Source organism: Heloderma suspectum, chromosome 2 (genome assembly GCF_057233095.1).
Source record: "Heloderma suspectum isolate Gila_16-S chromosome 2, 16-S_ref, whole genome shotgun sequence".
Taxonomy (NCBI): domain Eukaryota; kingdom Metazoa; phylum Chordata; class Lepidosauria; order Squamata; family Helodermatidae; genus Heloderma; species Heloderma suspectum.
In genome coordinates, this window is record NC_139459.1 from 81,251,053 (window position 1) to 81,269,575 (window position 18,523).

Here is an 18,523-nt window from a genome sequence, read left to right on the forward strand (position 1 = left end):
AGCAGGCCAGATGTACTTTTATTACAGGAAACTCATCAGAAGGTGTCTGTGAAAAGAGTTTTATCTCACCTCAGTTGGGTGAGCCAATCTGTGCAGGCAAATCAACCAAATGCTGTGGAGCTGCAATCATTTTTGCTAAACAGTGCTCACTTGTGGTGGAAACAGTACTTAGCGATCCGGGTGGGTAGGAGGGTGGGGGTGCTATGTTACAAAAAGAGGATCGGTAGGTGCCAAGGAGATGACTGCAGGTTCATTCTATGCCCCTAACTGAACCCAAAGAGCTTTCATGATTGATTTCCTCAACATTCTGGACAGATTTGTTACAGGGGAAGCGGTGATGGGAGGAGATATATGACATTAGATAAACATCTGGACACCAATTCTCAACTGCTGCATCCTGCCAGAGTCTTAGGGAAAGTTACTGAAAGTTAGCATGAGAAGGAACTCCTGGATGTCTGGAAGGAAAGAAATAAAACTGCAATGGACTACACATTATTTTCCTCCAGACATCAAACTTACTCACATATTGACTATCTATTTATATCAAGATCATTGCTACATGTGATTCATGAAAATGAGATTGGTTTAACTGCGGTGCCCAATCATGCTCCAGTTGGCCTGACCCCAGAGCTACATGATACACAGAAACATGCTCAAATCTGAAGGTTAAATGCTTCCCTGTTGTTGTTGTTGTTGTTCAGTCGTTCAGTCGTGTCCGACTCTTCGTGACCCCATGGACCATAGCACGCCAGGCCTTCCTGTCCTGCGCTCTCTCCCGGAGCGTGCTCAAGTTCATATTCATTGCATCCGTGATGCTATCTAGCCATCTCATCCTCTGCCGTCCCCTTCTCCTTTTGCCTTCAGTCTTTCCCAGCATCAGGGTCTTTTCCAGGGAGTTTTCTTTTCGCATTAGGTGGCCAAAATATTGGAGCTTCAGCTTCAGGATCTGTCCTTCCAAGGAGCACTCAGGGTTGATTTCCTTTAGGATGGACTGATTTGACCTCCTTGCAGTCCAGGGGACTCGTAAGAGTCTTCTCCAGCACCACAGTTCGAAAGCATCAATTCTTCGGCGCTCAGCCTTCCTTATAGTCCAGCTCTCACAGCCATACATTACTACTGGGAAAACCATAGCTTTGATTAGACGGACCTTTGTCGGCAAGGTGATGTCTCTGCTTCTTACTATGCTGTCTAGGTTGGCCATAGCTTTCCTCCCAAGGAGCAAGCGTCTTTTAATTTCATGGCTACAGTCACCGTCTGCGGTGATCTTGGAGCCCAAGAAAGTAAAATCTGTCACTGCTTCCATTTCTTCCCCTTCTATATGCCAGGAAGTGATGGGGCCAGATGCCATGATCTTAGGTTTTTGAATGTTGAGTTTCAAACCAGCTTTTGCACTCTCCTCTTTCACCCTCAACAAGAGGCTCTTTAGATCCTCTTCGCTTTCTGCCATTAGGGTGGTATTGTCTGCATATCGGAGGTTGTTGATAATTCTCCCAGCAATCTTAATTCCGACCTCTGATTCATCCAACCCGGCATTTCTCATGATGTACTCTGCATATAAGTTAAATAAGCAGGGTGACAATATGCAGCCTTGTCGTACTCCTTTCCCAATTTTGAACCACTCGGTTGTTCCATGTCTGGTTCTTACTGTTGCTTCTTGACCCTCGTACAGGTTTCTCAGGAGACAGGTAAGGTGGTCTGGTACTCCCATCACTTTAAGAATTTGCCACAGTTTGTTGTGATCCACACAATCAAAGGCTTTAGCGTAGTCAATGAAGCAGAGATAGACGTTTTTCTGGAATTCTCTTGCTTTCTCCATGATGCAGCGAATGCTTCCCTACTCACGTGCTAAACCCTTGTGGATAAAGTAAAGTAAAAAATCTCTTTAACGAAAATGTCCAGCTGGGGGTTTCTAATGCATTATTATAGGACATTCTAACAGCGGTCCTGAAGGGTCTCTATATTCAAGAAGCTTCCATGCTTAACAAAAAAGTTGTATGCAGGAGCAAATATTGAAGGAGATAGAAAGCTTGTTGTATGAATACATGAGATCAGGCAAACCTAAAAAGTACAAGGCATTAACCTTGAAAAGAGTTGAACTTACAAGCTCTGAACTTAGATTAGACAAGTTTGAACATCATCCATCACAAGCATCACTACTACAAGTCAGGGAATAAAAACTCCTGCCTTCTGGCCAGAGCACTCAAAAGGAAAAGGACTACAAATGACACTCTGTTGTTGTTGTTGTTCAGTCGTGTCCGACTCTTCGTGACCCCATGGACCATAGCACGCCAGGCCTTCCTGTCCTGCGCTCTCTCCCGGAGCGTGCTCAAGTTCATATTCATTGCATCCGTGATGCTATCTAGCCATCTCATCCTCTGCCGTCCCCTTCTCCTTTTGCCTTCAGTCTTTCCCAGCATCAGGGTCTTTTCCAGGGAGTTTTCTCTTCGCATTAGGTGGCCAAAATATTGGAGCTTCAACTTCATTATCTGTCCTTCCAATGAGCACTCAGGGTTGATTTCCTTTAGGATGGACTGATTTGACCTCCTTGCAGTCCAGGGCACTCGTAAGAGTCTTTCCAGCACTCTACCCAGTCAAAAATGGAAAGAGTGGAGTGGAGACAAAACAGGCTATAAATAAGGCTTTCCAGACATTCTATTACCATTTTTACAGCTCAGATAACCTTGATCAGGTATAGATAAGGGGCTTATTGTGCTCCCTGGGACTGAAAAAATCTCCCAATCTCACAGAGAATACTTAAACCATCCTATTTCAGAGGAAAAATAAAAGATGTAATCCAAAAACCTAAACCTGGAAAATGCCTGGGAGTAAAAGGCTTCATGGGGGAATTCTCCAAAACATTTCGTGAGGACCTGTTACCATTTTAAACTTCTTGTGATAGTATCCTGGATGGGGAGGGTCCTAAGTACATGGAGGAGGGCCCGGGTGATAGTACTTCACAAACCTGGCAAAGACCCTCCAGTTAATGGACTCGTGCTGCCTGAGCATCCTCCCTAATCAGGATGCAATGGTTTTCACATATGTTTTGACTAAACATTTCAACTCATTTGTCACTGAATATATCCATGCTGATGAAAAAGGTGTTATGCCTGTTCAGCACATGGGTACACCTTTACGGAGGGTGCTTGATCTAGTACACCAAGGGGCTCAGTCTAATACACCAATATCTTCTTTGTCCCTCGATGCCTTTAAGACTTCCGATTGCCTGGAGTAACCCTGTATTAATGAATTAATGAGTGAGTGGGGGTGTGGAGAATGCTTTCTCATGGGAATAGGACAACTGGATAAAATAAGAAAGCCCTTATACACACCAATGGAATAGACTCCCCATCAGTGCTACTGCACAGAGGCACTAGACAGGGGTCTCCTCTTTCTCCTGTTTTGTTTGCTCTGGTGATAGAACCACTGGCCCATATAATTCAGGCAGATCCCAGGATCAAAGTTATTACTATTGGGGACCAAGAACATCTGGTAAATCTGTTTGCAGATGATGTGCAGTTATGTCTTTCAATTGTGGAAGAGGCCATGCCTGTACTTGCAGAGGTTCTTTCCAAATTTAAAAGCACCTCAAGATTACAGATAAATTATATAAGCCAGCACTGTTATGTACAAATGTTCCCCAAGCAACCCAATGGAAAACACAAGCTCAATTTCAGCTGACCCTTAAACATTCAATGTATGCAATATTTAGGCATAGTCATTCCTAAAGACATCCACCAACTAACAATACAGAACTACACCCCAGTAATTAAAGGCATTAAACAAGAACTATATTAGCACAAAAAAATTAAACCTATCTTTATTAGGTAGGATAGCATCTTTTAAAATAATGCTATTGCCCAAATTATTGTTCTTATTCCAAATGATTCCCAAACTGCCCTCAGAGGTGACGTTTAAAAAGTGGCAAAAGGTGGTGGAGGAATACATTAAACAGAGCAGAATACCTAAGGGAGCAACACACAGGCATCAGGAGCAGGGTAGGTGGTTGATATCCAATCTTAAATTGTACCTAGCAGTCTTTCAGATTTGCCAGCTTATCTCCATCATTCATAGGTACGAGACAGTTCCATGGGTAATAATGGAAAGCCCTTAAAACATCCCCCAACATGAGGCACTCCCATTGATGAACTTCTCAAATAAAATTTTAGCTGAAGTTAGAAATCATTTTTTTGCAGTCACTCTACAAATATGAAGGCCATGCATAGGCTAAGGTTCTTGCACCCTCAATATCACCGTTATTTCTCTCTGTAGATCATCTGGCAAATAAACTAACAGTTGTCTCTGCTATTCTGGAGGGGTTGTAGATGTGGAGGAAAGCTAATACATACATGGTTGGAGTGCTCAGTGGTTCTTCAATACTGGTGGGCTAAACTTCGTATTTTAGGTGAAATAACAAAATCATATTATCTATATCCACTAGTACAAATAAATATCTAACGCACAAGGACTTGTTAAGACTTTTATTGGCAGGTGCTCATTTGGAAGTTCCAGCTCATTGGAAGATGAGCGATGGCCTATCAGAAAAGTGGTGTGGGACACAGCACACTAACTCATAAACTGAGGGTGTTGAAGGGGGTGGAGACTCAAGACTAGTTTATTACTAACTGGTTTCCATTTATTGAATACACCAGCAGAAAAGCAGGGAGGTGGGGCCCACCAAACATTCAGCATAATTTCTGGAGAGACGTAATACGACATGAATTTGAAATTGTATTATCTGTATTGTAAATTAATGTAGACTGACCGAAGTTGTACCTGTTAGAAAGTTACAATAAATTAGTTATTTAAAAAGAGAGAGAGAGAGAGACCTTATTCCAGGTCATTTCCTGCCTCAACTTAAACACAGGAACCTGTAGAAGTGCCTCTGATGAGTGTGTTATTAACCAGGCAGATTCATACAGAGGGAGTCCGTGATGTATACTACTTCTATGCCTTTTAGGGATTTCGAGGTTAACTCCAGAAGTTGGAGTTAGTGCACAACACAGCAGCTCGGCTGTTATCGGGAGCTCCCCTTTTCAGCATGCAACTCCTTTGTTGAGGGAACTGCAGTGGCTACCTATTTGCTACCAGGCCAAGCTTAAAGTTGTGGTACTAGTATACAAAGCCCTACACAACTTTGGACCAGGATATCTGAGAGAGTACCTTCTCCCTTACCAACCTGCCTGATCACTGAGGTCATCAGAAGGCATGCTCCTGGTGGTTCCACATGGACCAATGGCCTGACTGGAGTCCACATGGAAAACAGCCTTCAGTGCAGTGGCTCCCTTACTATGGAACTAACTCCTGCCTCTGGAGGCCAGGCAGGTGCCAACACTAAGTTGTTTTTGGCATGTCCTGAAAACAGCTCTTTTCCAAGAAGCCTTCCTTGGTTAACAAGCCTTGGTTCCACTGGCACTCTGTTTTTTAAAGAATAATTTTAATATGTTTCATTCTTTTTATCTTTTGTTCATCTTATCTCTTTTGCTCACTGCTCTGGAATCTGTTCAGATGTGGAGCGGTATACAAATGTACTAAATGAATGAATGAATGCAGTACCTTGACTTGGGCCTGGAAAGAGACTAGGAACAGCTGTTTTAGACTGACAAGATGTGGCCCAAACATCCAATCCCAATTAGTAACCTAGCTTTCATTTCCTATACTAAATGAAGTTTCCGGCCCATCTTCAACAGTAGCCCCACATTCAGTGCCTTGCAAAATTCTGAACGGGATGTTACCAGTAAAAGAACCGTGGACAGAATATTTAGGAGATGCCTCAATTGGCACACTAGCCCAAGCTGGTGAAAGGTGCTTCCAGTGATGTGGAGTGGAAAATTTTCTGCATAAAACTTTGCAAAATGATTTTTTTTCTGAAATTTTTTCCAGTGCTTTATTTTTTTTGCAGAAAAATTTCTGTTTTATAAGTACATTATTAAAAATGAATGCATGCCAGTTGCAAATACAATATTAGGCAAGCTTGGCGGTTTCAAAGTTGTAATTAATGTTTTTCAGGTATTTATCCCTAGCATACATATATGTCATTGAAATACATACATGTCTCAGAGTGAAGTGGAACTAATAATTAGTGACAGAAAAACGGAAGGTGCCCCCAGAACCTTAGTAGAAGAGGCTGAACTCTGTTCAAACAGATGAATGGTTGTCAGCATATCATGCACATTTCCTTGGGTTGCTAAAATTAACTACTGCCTCAACAGTTTTCAGTACCTTTTGCGTTTTTTTAAAAGTTTAAGCGATGTAAAGACCTTAGATGCTATTGTCTTTACATTTTTACAAGTGTTCCAATAAAAATGTCTACACAATATAACATTTCAATCACATTAAGGGAACAATCCTATGGACGCTAGACAGCCATAGGATATGTCGGTTTCTGGGAACCGACCTTGGAGCCCACCCTCTGAGGTTGGTTCCCTGAGAACTGACCTTCCCCCCCTCCCGCAGTGCCTCGCAGGCAGCTTGGAATGGCCCCGCGCTCAGAAGAAGAGTGCAGAGCAGTGAAAACAGGGAGTTCCTGGGGGCATTCCAGGGTGGGGAAGGCGGAAATACCGGTACAACACATCCTATGCGTCGTCTGGCAGCCGCTTCCCCCGCTCTACCTTCCCACTGCTAGACAGCTGAAATCGGCTGTCTAGCTGCAAATGCAGGGCAGCTGAAGCATGGAAGAGATGATCCCCTCCATGCTTCTCCCGCCCTGCAGAGGATAGGTGGTCGCCTCCAAGTTTGGAGGCGGCCACCTATCCTGATAGGATTGTGTCCTAAGTGTGATTTAATCCCCCCCCCCCAATATTTCAGGTCAAATACTGCTGGTGCATTGGGACAAAAATTTACATAGGGAACTTTTTTAACCTTTGTTGTTTACAAAATCCAAGTAAAATAAACAAACTAAATTAGATCTCTCCAGGGCAGGGATGGGCAACTCTTGACCCTCCAGAAATTTTGGCCTACGGCTCCCATGAGTTCTAGCCAGCACAGCCAATGGTGAGGGATGATGGGACCTGCAAGTCAAAATATCTGGAGGGTCAGAACTTGCTCATCCCTGCTCAAAGGCATCAAAAATTTTCCAATGCAAACTGAAAATCCACATCACTGGGTGCTTCATGCCACTGAAGACAGTGAGACCTCCACACATAGGGCCATATCTAATAGCACCCACGAACTGTTAACCTAACCCTAAGGGGACTGCAGCCCCACATCATCTCCTAAATCAGACAAACCATTTACCAACAATAGCCCCATCTTATCAAGATGAAGCCGATCACAGTAAAACATTCAATATGTACCTTAGATCTGATCCAGCAAGTCTCTTATTCTGCTTTTGCACCAAGGAGTTTGAGAACAACCCAATTTTATCCTAACAAAAACTCCCATCATGAGGTAGCTTAGGATTGGTCAGTTACTATCTCAGCCTAAGCCACAGTCCTACATGTAATTACAATAAGTTCCATTGAATTCAAAGGGACTTACTTCCAAGTATAAGATTGCACTGTAAATGAACTTACTAAGACAACATTTATTTTTCAAGTTGTTAATCTAATTAGTATGTACTTCCATTGAAAAAAATATCTGAAGTATGAATGGGATATTTTTCCTCTCGGAGATTTCAATTTCTGGTTTAAACTGACTGAAGAGTCACTCTGGGCCCAGATGTAGGTCAACACCAGAAGTGGGCAAGAAGGAGCCCACAGGTAACATGTAGCCTCCATTGCCCCCCCCCCTCCAATTCTTGACAGTGGCAAAAAAAATGGCAGTTTGCCAAATTTTGGAGGCAAACTGCTACAAAGGGAAATGTAGCTTGTAAACAAACTAAACCCTTCCTTTTTACCATTCTGTAGCAATCCGCTGCCAAAATTTGGTGGCAAGCTGCCAATTTTCTGCTGCTGCTGCCAAATTTACTAGTGTGGTGGCAGTACGAGTGTGGCTTGCGGGGGGCTCCAGGAGGGGAGGGGTCAAAAGTGGCCACATTTGAAATGTTCCTTGGAATGAGGAAAGGGAGAAGAGAAAGCATGCACTTTAGAGCAAACATACTTCACCAGCTGTGCTGGTTTTCGATTTACGAGATCTTTAACACAGTCAAAACTGTCACTCCCACCTCCAATGTGAAGTGATGCAGTCCATTCTATCACCTCCTCATTCTGCTGCTTCATTCTACTATGTGTGCAGACTGGGCTTTAGTCTGCAGCTCCCATTAAATAAACAAATTCTGCCCTAAAAGCAAATTTGGGATTCCTTAGGAATTTCAATGCAATGATGAAGGTTCTTGCTACCACAGATCATGGACCACGATAAATTTAGTTAATTCTTAAGGTGCCCCAACACAATTTGCTGGTTTTGTGGCAGAATATCATGGCTCTTTTCTAGAATTAACAGTGGGGTGAGGGGAAGAAAAGGGCCTAGGATCCTTGGCCTCCCTGGACATGCCCTCCACTGCACTACTTTTGGCCCCAACCCCACTGCTGGCAGAAAGCTCCAGCACTGAATGGAAAGAATTGCTGTGAGCAGGAAAGAAGGTCCACAGCATCCAAAGTCCATCAGGGAGAGCAGGTTTCTTCCCTAAAAGGCTTTTTAAAAGGATGAACAAATTTATTCATTCATTTAAAAGATGTCTGTACTGTTCTTCAGCAGACTTCTAGGGTGGTTTACACAAAGAAGATAAAATAAAAGTAAACCATAACAATTTATTTTTAAAAATAATACATTAATATATATTTAAAAGCCTGGGAAAATAAAAACATCTTTGCTTGGTGACAAAAAGATAACTACATTGGTGCCAGGTGAGCTTCTCTGGGGAGGGAATTACACAAACAGGTACCACCACTGAGAAGGCTCTTTCTCTGGTCACCACGCACCTTACCTCAGATGGTGGGGAAACCTGGAGGACAGCTTCCAAATTCATGGAGCATAAGGGGTATCAACACCTATTAGCCAAGACATTTAGATTGAAATTCAATGTACAAATCCAGTATTTCTTTGAGTATAAGAGGAGAGGGCTAGTGCATTTATTCCCTACTTCCCCAGGCTTTGTGGTTAGCTGCTAATGGAAACAAAATGCTGTACTGGATGGTCTTTTGGCTTGATCTTTCAGAATCGTGCTTATGTTTTCATGCCTTCTTCTTTACCTGTGTTCTGCCAACAGTTGAGGACATTTCTCTTTAAACAAACACTTGACTTTGTTCTTGCTAAACTTTATTTACTGCTTGCTAATCTTAATGATTGGCTACTTTTTATGCTTTTATATTTTGTAATCTGCTTTGAGCAACACCTCTTTTTTTTGGAGAGGAAAAAGCAAGGTATAATTTTTTAAATACATACATAATCATAAACTGCTGATTTTATAGTCTAAACACAACCTAAGTGCCCAAAGCAGGCAGAGTTCTGGGGGCAGAAGTGGTCCCACCTACATACACATTAGAAGGGAAAGTACTGTATGGACCCAGGGCTGGTATAATGTTGTCTCAACTGTAGGTTTATCAGACTTTTTCTCACATTTCCCACCATGCTAGAGGCCGATATCACCCATTCGTAGTCAAAAGCTCCCAGTCACTACTCACATCTGGGACTTCTGTAATGGAAACTGAAACATTTAGACTAGAAAAAATCAACACATATATGGCGTTAAGGCCATCATCTTCTGAACTAATAGTGAGGAAACTATCATCCTATTGTAACCTATATCACCCATTCGTAGTCAAAAGCTCCCAGTCACTACTCACATCTGGGACTTCTGTAATGGAAACTGAAACATTTAGACTAGAAAAAATCAACACGTGTATGGCATTAAGGACATCATCTTCTGAACTAATAGTGAGGAAACTATCATCCTATTGTAACCTTTAGCTATGCAGATATCATCAACTTAATGACAGAAAGCAACAATGGTGCATTTATTATAGCAAATGTTTACCAGGAAAATTTTCTAGTTAAAATTAAACCATGGGTTAAAAAACACATTTCTCACAGATATCAAAGAGGTATATATGACTATATCACAAACCCTGCTTAGTCAATAGAAAAGACGGTATTTTGTTTATGATGGGGGCAGGGTAAACTTACAGCATTTCTACAGAGCAATGCTTGTTCCCGGCTTAAGGCAAACAAATTCTATTGGGAGAGTTGTTTGTATGCACGCAGGCTCAGACGTCTGATCTGAGAAAAATTCCAAATCCCAGCTCATCACTATTACCAACATTATTAACAGATCAACTCCATTTCTGGAGGGGGGTGCTTTGGGGGAGAGAGAATTTTTATCAGTTGGCTTGATCATATGCAACATGAATAGGAGTACATTAGAAAGCAGAATGTGCAGGCACAAAAGGAGGACATATGCAGGCAGAATAATTCCTCTTGGGCTTTCCAAAGAGTTGCCAAAGGGTTCCCCCTTCCTCCTCCTGCTCTTTCACTGTGAATTTGTGTCCAATCAGGATTCGGAATGATGCTTATGAATATAGAATCAGGGAATTATAATTAGTCAAAGGACTAATTTGGAAAAAGGCTGTAGCTCAGGGGTAGAGCACATTCTTTTTATACAAAAGGTCCCCGGTTCAATCCCTGACATCTCCAGATAATGCTGAGAAAGATTCCTGCCTGAAAACTCAGGAGAGCTCCTGCCAATGCTGGTCAGTATATAGACAATGCTGAGCTAGATGGACCAGTGGCCTGATGGTATAAGGCAACTTCCTATGTTCCCATGAGTTTAATACACATGAAAAGAAAGTTATATTCTAGGTATCTCAGAGCTTATGTAGCATAGCCGTTAAGAACATGAGTTTTGAACTGGATGCCCCATTTCAGCTCAGCCATTAAGTCACTGGGTGGCTAAAGGTAAGCCACAATTTCTCACCCTCACTCTTCCCCCTGTAGTGATGTACGGCTTTTGTAAAATCCATTTTGTAAAATCTGTCTTTCATTCCATCGTCCGCTCGTTGGTGGAATCAGATTTTTTTCAATTTCCCAAATTTGCACAAATTCACACTTATGCAAATGAGCAAGTTCCCCCCTCCCCAAATGTGCATTTTTGTACTTTATCCTATTGGGGTTTTGCACATTTTTATATATATATATATATATATATATATATATATATATATGTGTGTGTGTGTGTGTGTATATATTATATATATATTTCTATATCTATATATAGATATTTCTACAACTAAATTTGTGTAAAATTCCAGAAAGTTTTTAAAAAACAGTTTGCGGAATCCATGCAACTTGGGAAAAGGCAGTCTGCTGTGGAATCTATGTGTTGGATTCATAGAAATCCGAAATCATTTGATTCCATTCTGTATTTCTCTGATGTCCCTATCCATCTGTAATATAGGCTAACTCAGTTGTCTAAGGATTATTGAGATAAAGTGTGTGTAGTGCTTTGAACACTTAAGGAACTGCTTTATAAATACATAATAATTATTATTCTCCTTGTGTTGTCAAGCTGCATAAATAATATAAGGGTAGGTTTTTGAGTGGAGTTTTAATGGTGAAATTCTAAGCAGTATTTGTTAGTTCAAATATAGAACTAAGGTTGGCAATCATTGTGGATTAATTAAAATAGAGTTTAAAGGTGTGAACCTGCATATGATTTATACAGCTTCTGGGTCACACCAGTACAGACCTTAAAAGTTTCCAGACTTTCATCTTCATGAAATATAAGTACCCACCCTTATCCCTGCACAATACCATGGAATTTCCACCAATTAATTAAATTTCTTCCCTGCTTCTCCCCCGCCCATGCAATGGAGATACAACTTTCTTCTCACCCAAACTGACACTTTTGAACAAGATTATAGCTAATCAGATGGCTGATCTCATTTCATAATGCTATGTGATATTCTTATATTATTTCCCAAACGCTAAAAATGTGCTTAATTTCCAATAAGGTTAGGTTGTGTGTTTTAATAAAGTCCACCAATTCTCCTGTAAATTATCAGTTGCACACAGAACTCTTGCAATTTAAATAGTGTTGCTTTTTTTTTGACAAGAGGTCCACAAGTTTTTCTATGCAGAGATACTGGAGAATCAGTTTTATGATTTAAGTAATTGTTGATAAAGTAGCTTTCCAATTATCACAGACCTGCCAGGAAAAGCAGGAATGCATTATGTGTTAATGATCGCAACCAGGGGTCCATGCTTAACTCTTTTGTCAGAACTACAGCAGATCCTCCCTGCAGTTTCACCATTAACATGTCTGTTTCCTGTCAGCCTACTCAGAGATAATGCCATTTATCTCAAGGCGGCACAAGACCAGTCATTAGCTTCAATAACAGACCTCAAACAAAGGCCGGATGATGTTTTATCCAAGGTGCATAATCTGCAGCCATGAATCCTATTGCCTAACCGTTCAGAAATTTATCTTTCAAAACTATTACTTTCATCCTTTTTATTAAAGACAATGTTTCCTGGAATTTTTAGTGAACAGCTTTTATCATATACAATTTGATAAGTGGTATTAAAATGATCCTTTGGGAGTTTTTCCCCTCCCTATTTTCCTTTTGCTTTCTTACCTCGGGGGTGTGTGTGTGTGTGTGAAATTGACAGAATAATTCAAACACTTGCTAAATAATGAGATCTTTGAAAAACTGACCCTCATTGTGGTTGTCTGCTGGAGTTGATTCCCTATTCTCAATTCTTCAGTGCCAAACTAAGCTGTCATTAAAAGTAGAGTGGGTTGAAAAATATGTATGAGCATATATTGTCCCTGACTTTCTTGAATTCTAGCCATTCACAGCATTTTCACAAATTTGCAGGTGAACATTTGAAAAAAAGAGTAAAAATGGGAGCAAATCAGTTTATTCAGCTCCTTTTTTGTATTGGAAACTAGGAACAGATGGTACATTCCATGTTACTTGAAATCTGGTTACTGAACACCTCTGTGGTTACAGAGGATTTTTGCTTAGCACATTTAACATACATTTCATTTATTGGACTATAAAATGCTACTTTACCCCCCCCAAAAAAGTATTTATATAGCCTGTAATTAAAATGTGCTGCAGGAACGCCTTTAAAATATGAAGAACAAGCTTAACCTCAACACATCCTGACAATTCTTTAATTTCTTTTTACTAGGTATTTATGAAGTTATTTAGACAATAAAATTTACTGATGTCTTGTATGAAATATACATCCCCCACATTTCACAACCTCATCACTGTAAATGCTTTGCTTTATAAATGTTCCGGGCCATTCTCTATTGTTTCAGTGTTACTTTAACTTTACAGAGGAATTCAATACAGAATGGATGTGGTCTGAAAGGTCACTGAGTTTACAAAGAAAGCTCTCCTCAGCCAAAGGGCAGCACCTCTTCACCTAGATCCAAAAAACACTGTCACACTACTAGACAGCACTATACAACATGAAGAACTCAGAGCTGTGCTCAGTGTTAAGCACCCAATAGTTATCAGTGTTTTCAACAGCTAAATCCCTTATGTAGCTTTCAAAACAGATTGCTGTCAAGCAACAATGGACTTTGTTCTTTAACTACAACCAGTGACCTTTCTGCCCTTTTTTTTTCTTCCAGCAGTGAATAAGTGACCCCCAGATAGTAGCATTTGCAGTCATATTAAAAACACATTCTCCATAAACTCATTTAAGTCAGAACACGTTTGGAAATCTTGAATTTGTAAAACATGTGCCCAGAATCCTACGACATTACAGTAAATATGAAAACCACGGTATACAGGCACAACCAGCCACTAAACACACAAGTATCAAGCCATAGCAAGTATCCATAAATATGGCGAAGCAATTGAATTCTAAAGAATGAGTGACAACTGCATGTTAATAAACCAATTTATAAAATCTTCATTTCTGCTAAGTCTTTATGCACATTCTGCACCTATTTTGCTAAAGGTGACTAATGAACAATTATTATGCATATTGTTCAATAATACATAGACATCATATATGAAGATAGGTGAAACAGCAGTAGAAATTGCAAAACTTAATCATAGACAGGAGGAACTCATGCTGCTTAACAATTTCTGCAACTTCTTATAGTTGATATTTGGCAATGTTGAAAGGAGAAAAGTTTAAATATTCCTAGTCTGACAAGAGTGGTTATTAGCCCACCTGTCACAACTTGACAATCACACTTTTCCCTTATTTAAACATGCCACTGGTGTGCCAAGTACCAAATGGGCTGAGAAAATACATAACCACAAACATTTTAGAATTTAAACATACTTTGACTTTGTCTACACATTAGGGTAGACAACTACACTACACATAATCTTTTAGAAGGTTTAGATGACACCAGAACACAATAATTGGGTTCCATAAGATTCAATTGAGCATGTTACCTACAGCATAAAAACATGATAAACCAACCCCAGACTGAAACTTAAGCTAGATGTAAAAATTAAATAGTAACCACAGCTCTTGAGATCTGCTCTAACCTTTCTGGAGAGGGTTTTGTTTTGTCCTTTTAAAGAAGAAGTGCCCAGCACAGTTCTTCAAGATAAGGCCCAGGTTTTAAATGTATGATTATTAATTTAAATGGGAAACCATTTTAAGGCAATTCGGATTTAATTGTGGAAACTGATTTGACCATCCACCATTGATGAATCCATGCTAAAACTAAGATGCTATTTTTTTCCTTATCACGTATCTGGCTACTGACAGAGAAGGATTAAATTTTATATTTGCCAAATATATCATCTTCTTCTTCTTCTCCTCCTCCTCTCTCTCTCTCTCTGTTGTCTCAACAACAACAAAAAATCCTGCATCTAAAACTGCCACATCCTTTTGCAGCAAGGTTTCACATTCACATACAGAAGACTTGACTGAAAGGAATATTTCCCCGAAGTAAAAACCTGAGGGATGTTTTAGACAGTAAGCCAACACACCAGTGTGACAGACAATGGGCAGCGCTGCAGGGCTCTAACAAGTGAACCCATTAAAGTCAGTAAAAGCCAACAGCAGTGGGTGTTACTGGTAATTCAAGCTCCACGAATTCTATAAAGGCAAGAACTAAAATGAAGTGTTCCTTTGGCAAAAGGGGGGGGGGAGCTATTCGAGACAGGTTTGTTCCCAGTTTACACATTACCTCATTTACATTACACTAGCTGAAATGTACTTGCTTGTATATGAATTCATTCCTCATATAATTTCCTGTGTGACTGGTATGAAAAGGAATAGAAAAAGTGGAGAAAACCACACCACTCTCTAATCTCTTGTTGCCATGACAGCAGCCTTTGAGATACTGAAATGTTCAGATTGCCAGCTAAACAAAATTGTTGAATGTGAACATTTGGCTGAAAGATTAAAAGGCTAAGGAGGTTACAAAAGGGTAGTACCTCCCACATTCCAGGCATCCACTGAATCCAATCAAATAGCTCTGACTCTTTAACCACAACCATTGTGAAGACTGGATTACGGCAATTTATATAGATAGTTAAAGCAGATTAGAGAACTGCAATTTGAAGACTATTGGCAACAAAGGCAAATGCCTACTGTACTGAGTTAATAAAAACGAGCATGGGATTTTAGGATAGCTTTCAGAGTAAGCAGAAGCGTTTTGCTAACCCAGAAGACTGACACACTTAGACCTACGAAGTAAACCAAGCTAGGTTTTTTTCAGAACAGACCATTCAAAGCCATGTTTGCACACACTAAATCTGAATGGAACTAAACACTAAGCGTTTAAACAAGAGGGAAGGATATACATTCTAAACTGCATTAAAATGGGATTTTCTCCAAACTGTAATTTTGGAGTTAAAATTAAACACATATTTGTTGCAGCAGATAACAACTATGAGTACTGAGGGTGGTGGGGATGATGTTAGAAACCCACACTTCACTAAGGCATTATGCACCAGCTGTAAAACAAGAGCCACACAACAACATGCAAATCGCGCAATCCTGCCCAACCCCTTCAGTGTTCTTGAACACCTGTAAACAACCCTGTGTACTTCATATACCAGTTAGAAAGTTTCCCACAGCTAAAAATTTAGGTTGGGAACTGTGCACAGGAATAATGTCAGAACAACTGTAATCATGTCACAAGCTATTACCCTGAGTGGGGGTGGGGAGGGGTTGTCTTTGTTTAAACAACCTGTAGAATTAATTTGACTCTTAATTATAAGCCAACAATAGCTCCCTGGATGACAAAGAAACCTTCTGTCCCCTGGATAAAGAACAATTGTTGCTTACACCAAACCCTGCCCGAGTGAGCAACAACAATAGCCAAGAGAAACCAGTTCTCTCCACCTCCCCTTACAATGCAAGGCTATTTATCCTTAACAGAGAACATCCTTCAGGTTTTAGTGAAGAGGAAGAAAAACACACACATTTTTCAGCTACTCAACAAACAGGCAATGCACATCCAGGAACTCATTGAGAATTCAGATAAGAGGAAAAACTTCTGGACAGAGGACAAAGTGTTCCCTTATATTTGGAGAGAAGTGTTTTGCACACAGGTTTCAGTACAGCATGCCCTCCCTGCCCCCACTGCCTTCATTCCAAACAGGTTATAAGCACACTGCATGGCTGCTGACAAAGCACTCCTTATGGCAGTTTCTGAATTATGTAGGGCTTCTTGGCTTTTGTACAAGCAACAGTGACTCTCCACCTTACCCCCCTCCCCCACCACTCCCTCTCCCTCACACACACACACACACACACAATTCCAAGAACACACAATACAAGACTCCAGGAACTCATTGGGATTGTTTTTCTAATTCAAGGGGTTAGAAGAGTCAAATATCTGCTTTGTATCTCTCCTTGTTGTCATAGGGATGGTGTGAGTTCTCTGACACCTGGGGAGATGGGATACTAACCACTATTTTAGGGTAGGATAGAGGCAGTAAAAACACACAAAAGATTTGCATTCCAAGCAGCAATTACAGCAAGCTCCTGACTTGCAAGATAAACATGCTGAAGCCAAAACCAATACAAACTACAATTTAGGAATCTTTTCCCATTAAAAAAAAAAAAACACCTACACCTAGAACAGATGACTTTTAGTCCAGAGTACAAGTAGGTGAGTAGGAAAGTTAACCAAGAAAGGAGTTTGAAATATTTAACAATATGCATACACAACAAGTAGACACGAGTTGCTGAAAGTTTTTTCAGACAATGAAGGAGGGATGGAGTAAGGGGGAAAACACATTTGTCCTACCTTTTCTGTTTTCAGTTTCTTGATTCTCCTGTGACTCTCCTCCTCTTCCTCTTCTTTCTTTACCAAAATAGAGCTCCCCATTAACCCTGAATCCGGGGCACTTTTGTTCACATCCCCCACTGTGGAGGAGGTGCAGTTGAAAGGGCTGTTGCTCCCAGCACAACCTCCCTTGGCCCCAAAACCATACAAGTGCCCGGGAGGAGTTTGGCTACTGTTGTTGGGGTGTCCCTGCTGCAGGTCAAGTTGCTTGTCTTTCCTGGATTTCCCTCCATCCTTATCCCGCTTGGAGCCTCTGCTGCCCTGGGTTTTACCTGGTTTCTCCTCTTTATTTTTTCCACAAGAGGCAATAGTGTTGTTATTGTTGCTGGTGGTGTTATTATTGCCATTTGGGCTGCTGTTCACACTTTGACCCAGTACTGAATTCATGCCAGCTGCCTCGCTTGGGCGCCCTTGGACTTCCTGCCTCTTGCCAGCACTGCTGATTTCAGGAATTCCATACAAGGCAGCAGAAGGCAGAGATTTACTAGCATCCTTCGAAGTTTTACTCCTTTTCACTTTTGATTTGCTAGTTTCTTTGTGTGAAGAATTCCCTTGAGGAGCAGGGGGCTGAACAGAAGCAAATTTTAGGCCATCAGCTAAGGCTGAGGTAGCATTAACCCCACTAGAAGCAAGACCCCCACAATCCTTGGAATTGGTGGAATTATTCATCTCAAATTTTTGCCTGTCCTTCTCCAAATCAGCATCCAAATCGATTATTAAATTTCCAACCCCAATTTCCCAGTCATCACCACTGTCATAAGTATCAACCGTGTTTGGATCCACACCTTTGCCAGCAGTGGAAGTGTTCAATGACATCCTGAAGATGAGACCTCTTCAGTAAAAATCAGACGAACTTTCCTTTGGAGATGACGGGACATTCGTTTATCTCCGTGGGGCTTTTTAAAGAGTAACTCTTCTTGCTTTCCTTCCCCAGGTATATCTGGGTATATACCCTGAAGTCCAGGTTCACCTTTTCCTGTGAGGAAGGGGAAAAGTCGAATATTTCTTGGCTGGGTGTTACCAGAATATAATGAAATTAATAATATAGAGGCAAGTGAGAGAGAAAGCACACTCCATATATTAATTTTTGAGAGGTCTGTTAAATTGAAGCCTTTGATAATGAGCATCTTCCCTAGAGTTGCATCCCATCATCCAGGATCACTCTTTAAAATGCCATGTACCAAAAAAAAAAAAAAATCAAACCCTTTAAGTTTCAGATTTAAATCCACAAAGCTAAAAAATAACAAGCTGTGAATGTGATTCTGGATCACCTAGGCACAAAGAGAGAGACAGCTTCCCTCCCAAAATGCATTCCACAGATTTTGTAATTTTAAACCAGACCCCTTCAAGTTTTGTGACTTT

At 40.7% G+C, this 18,523-nt stretch overlaps 1 protein-coding gene across 1 annotated transcript in view; it reads right to left on the reverse strand.

Annotated features, from left to right (window-relative positions):
- ZNF608 (zinc finger protein 608) overlaps positions 1–18,523 on the reverse strand; it is a 155,118-nt gene that overhangs the window by 135,564 nt on the left and 1,031 nt on the right. Inside the window, exon 2 of the mRNA XM_084833977.1 lies at positions 17,123–18,137. Coding sequence (XP_084690103.1) covers positions 17,123–17,977 — 855 coding nt within the window. The 5' untranslated portion in view covers positions 17,978–18,137. The remainder of the gene's footprint in view (positions 1–17,122; positions 18,138–18,523) is intronic.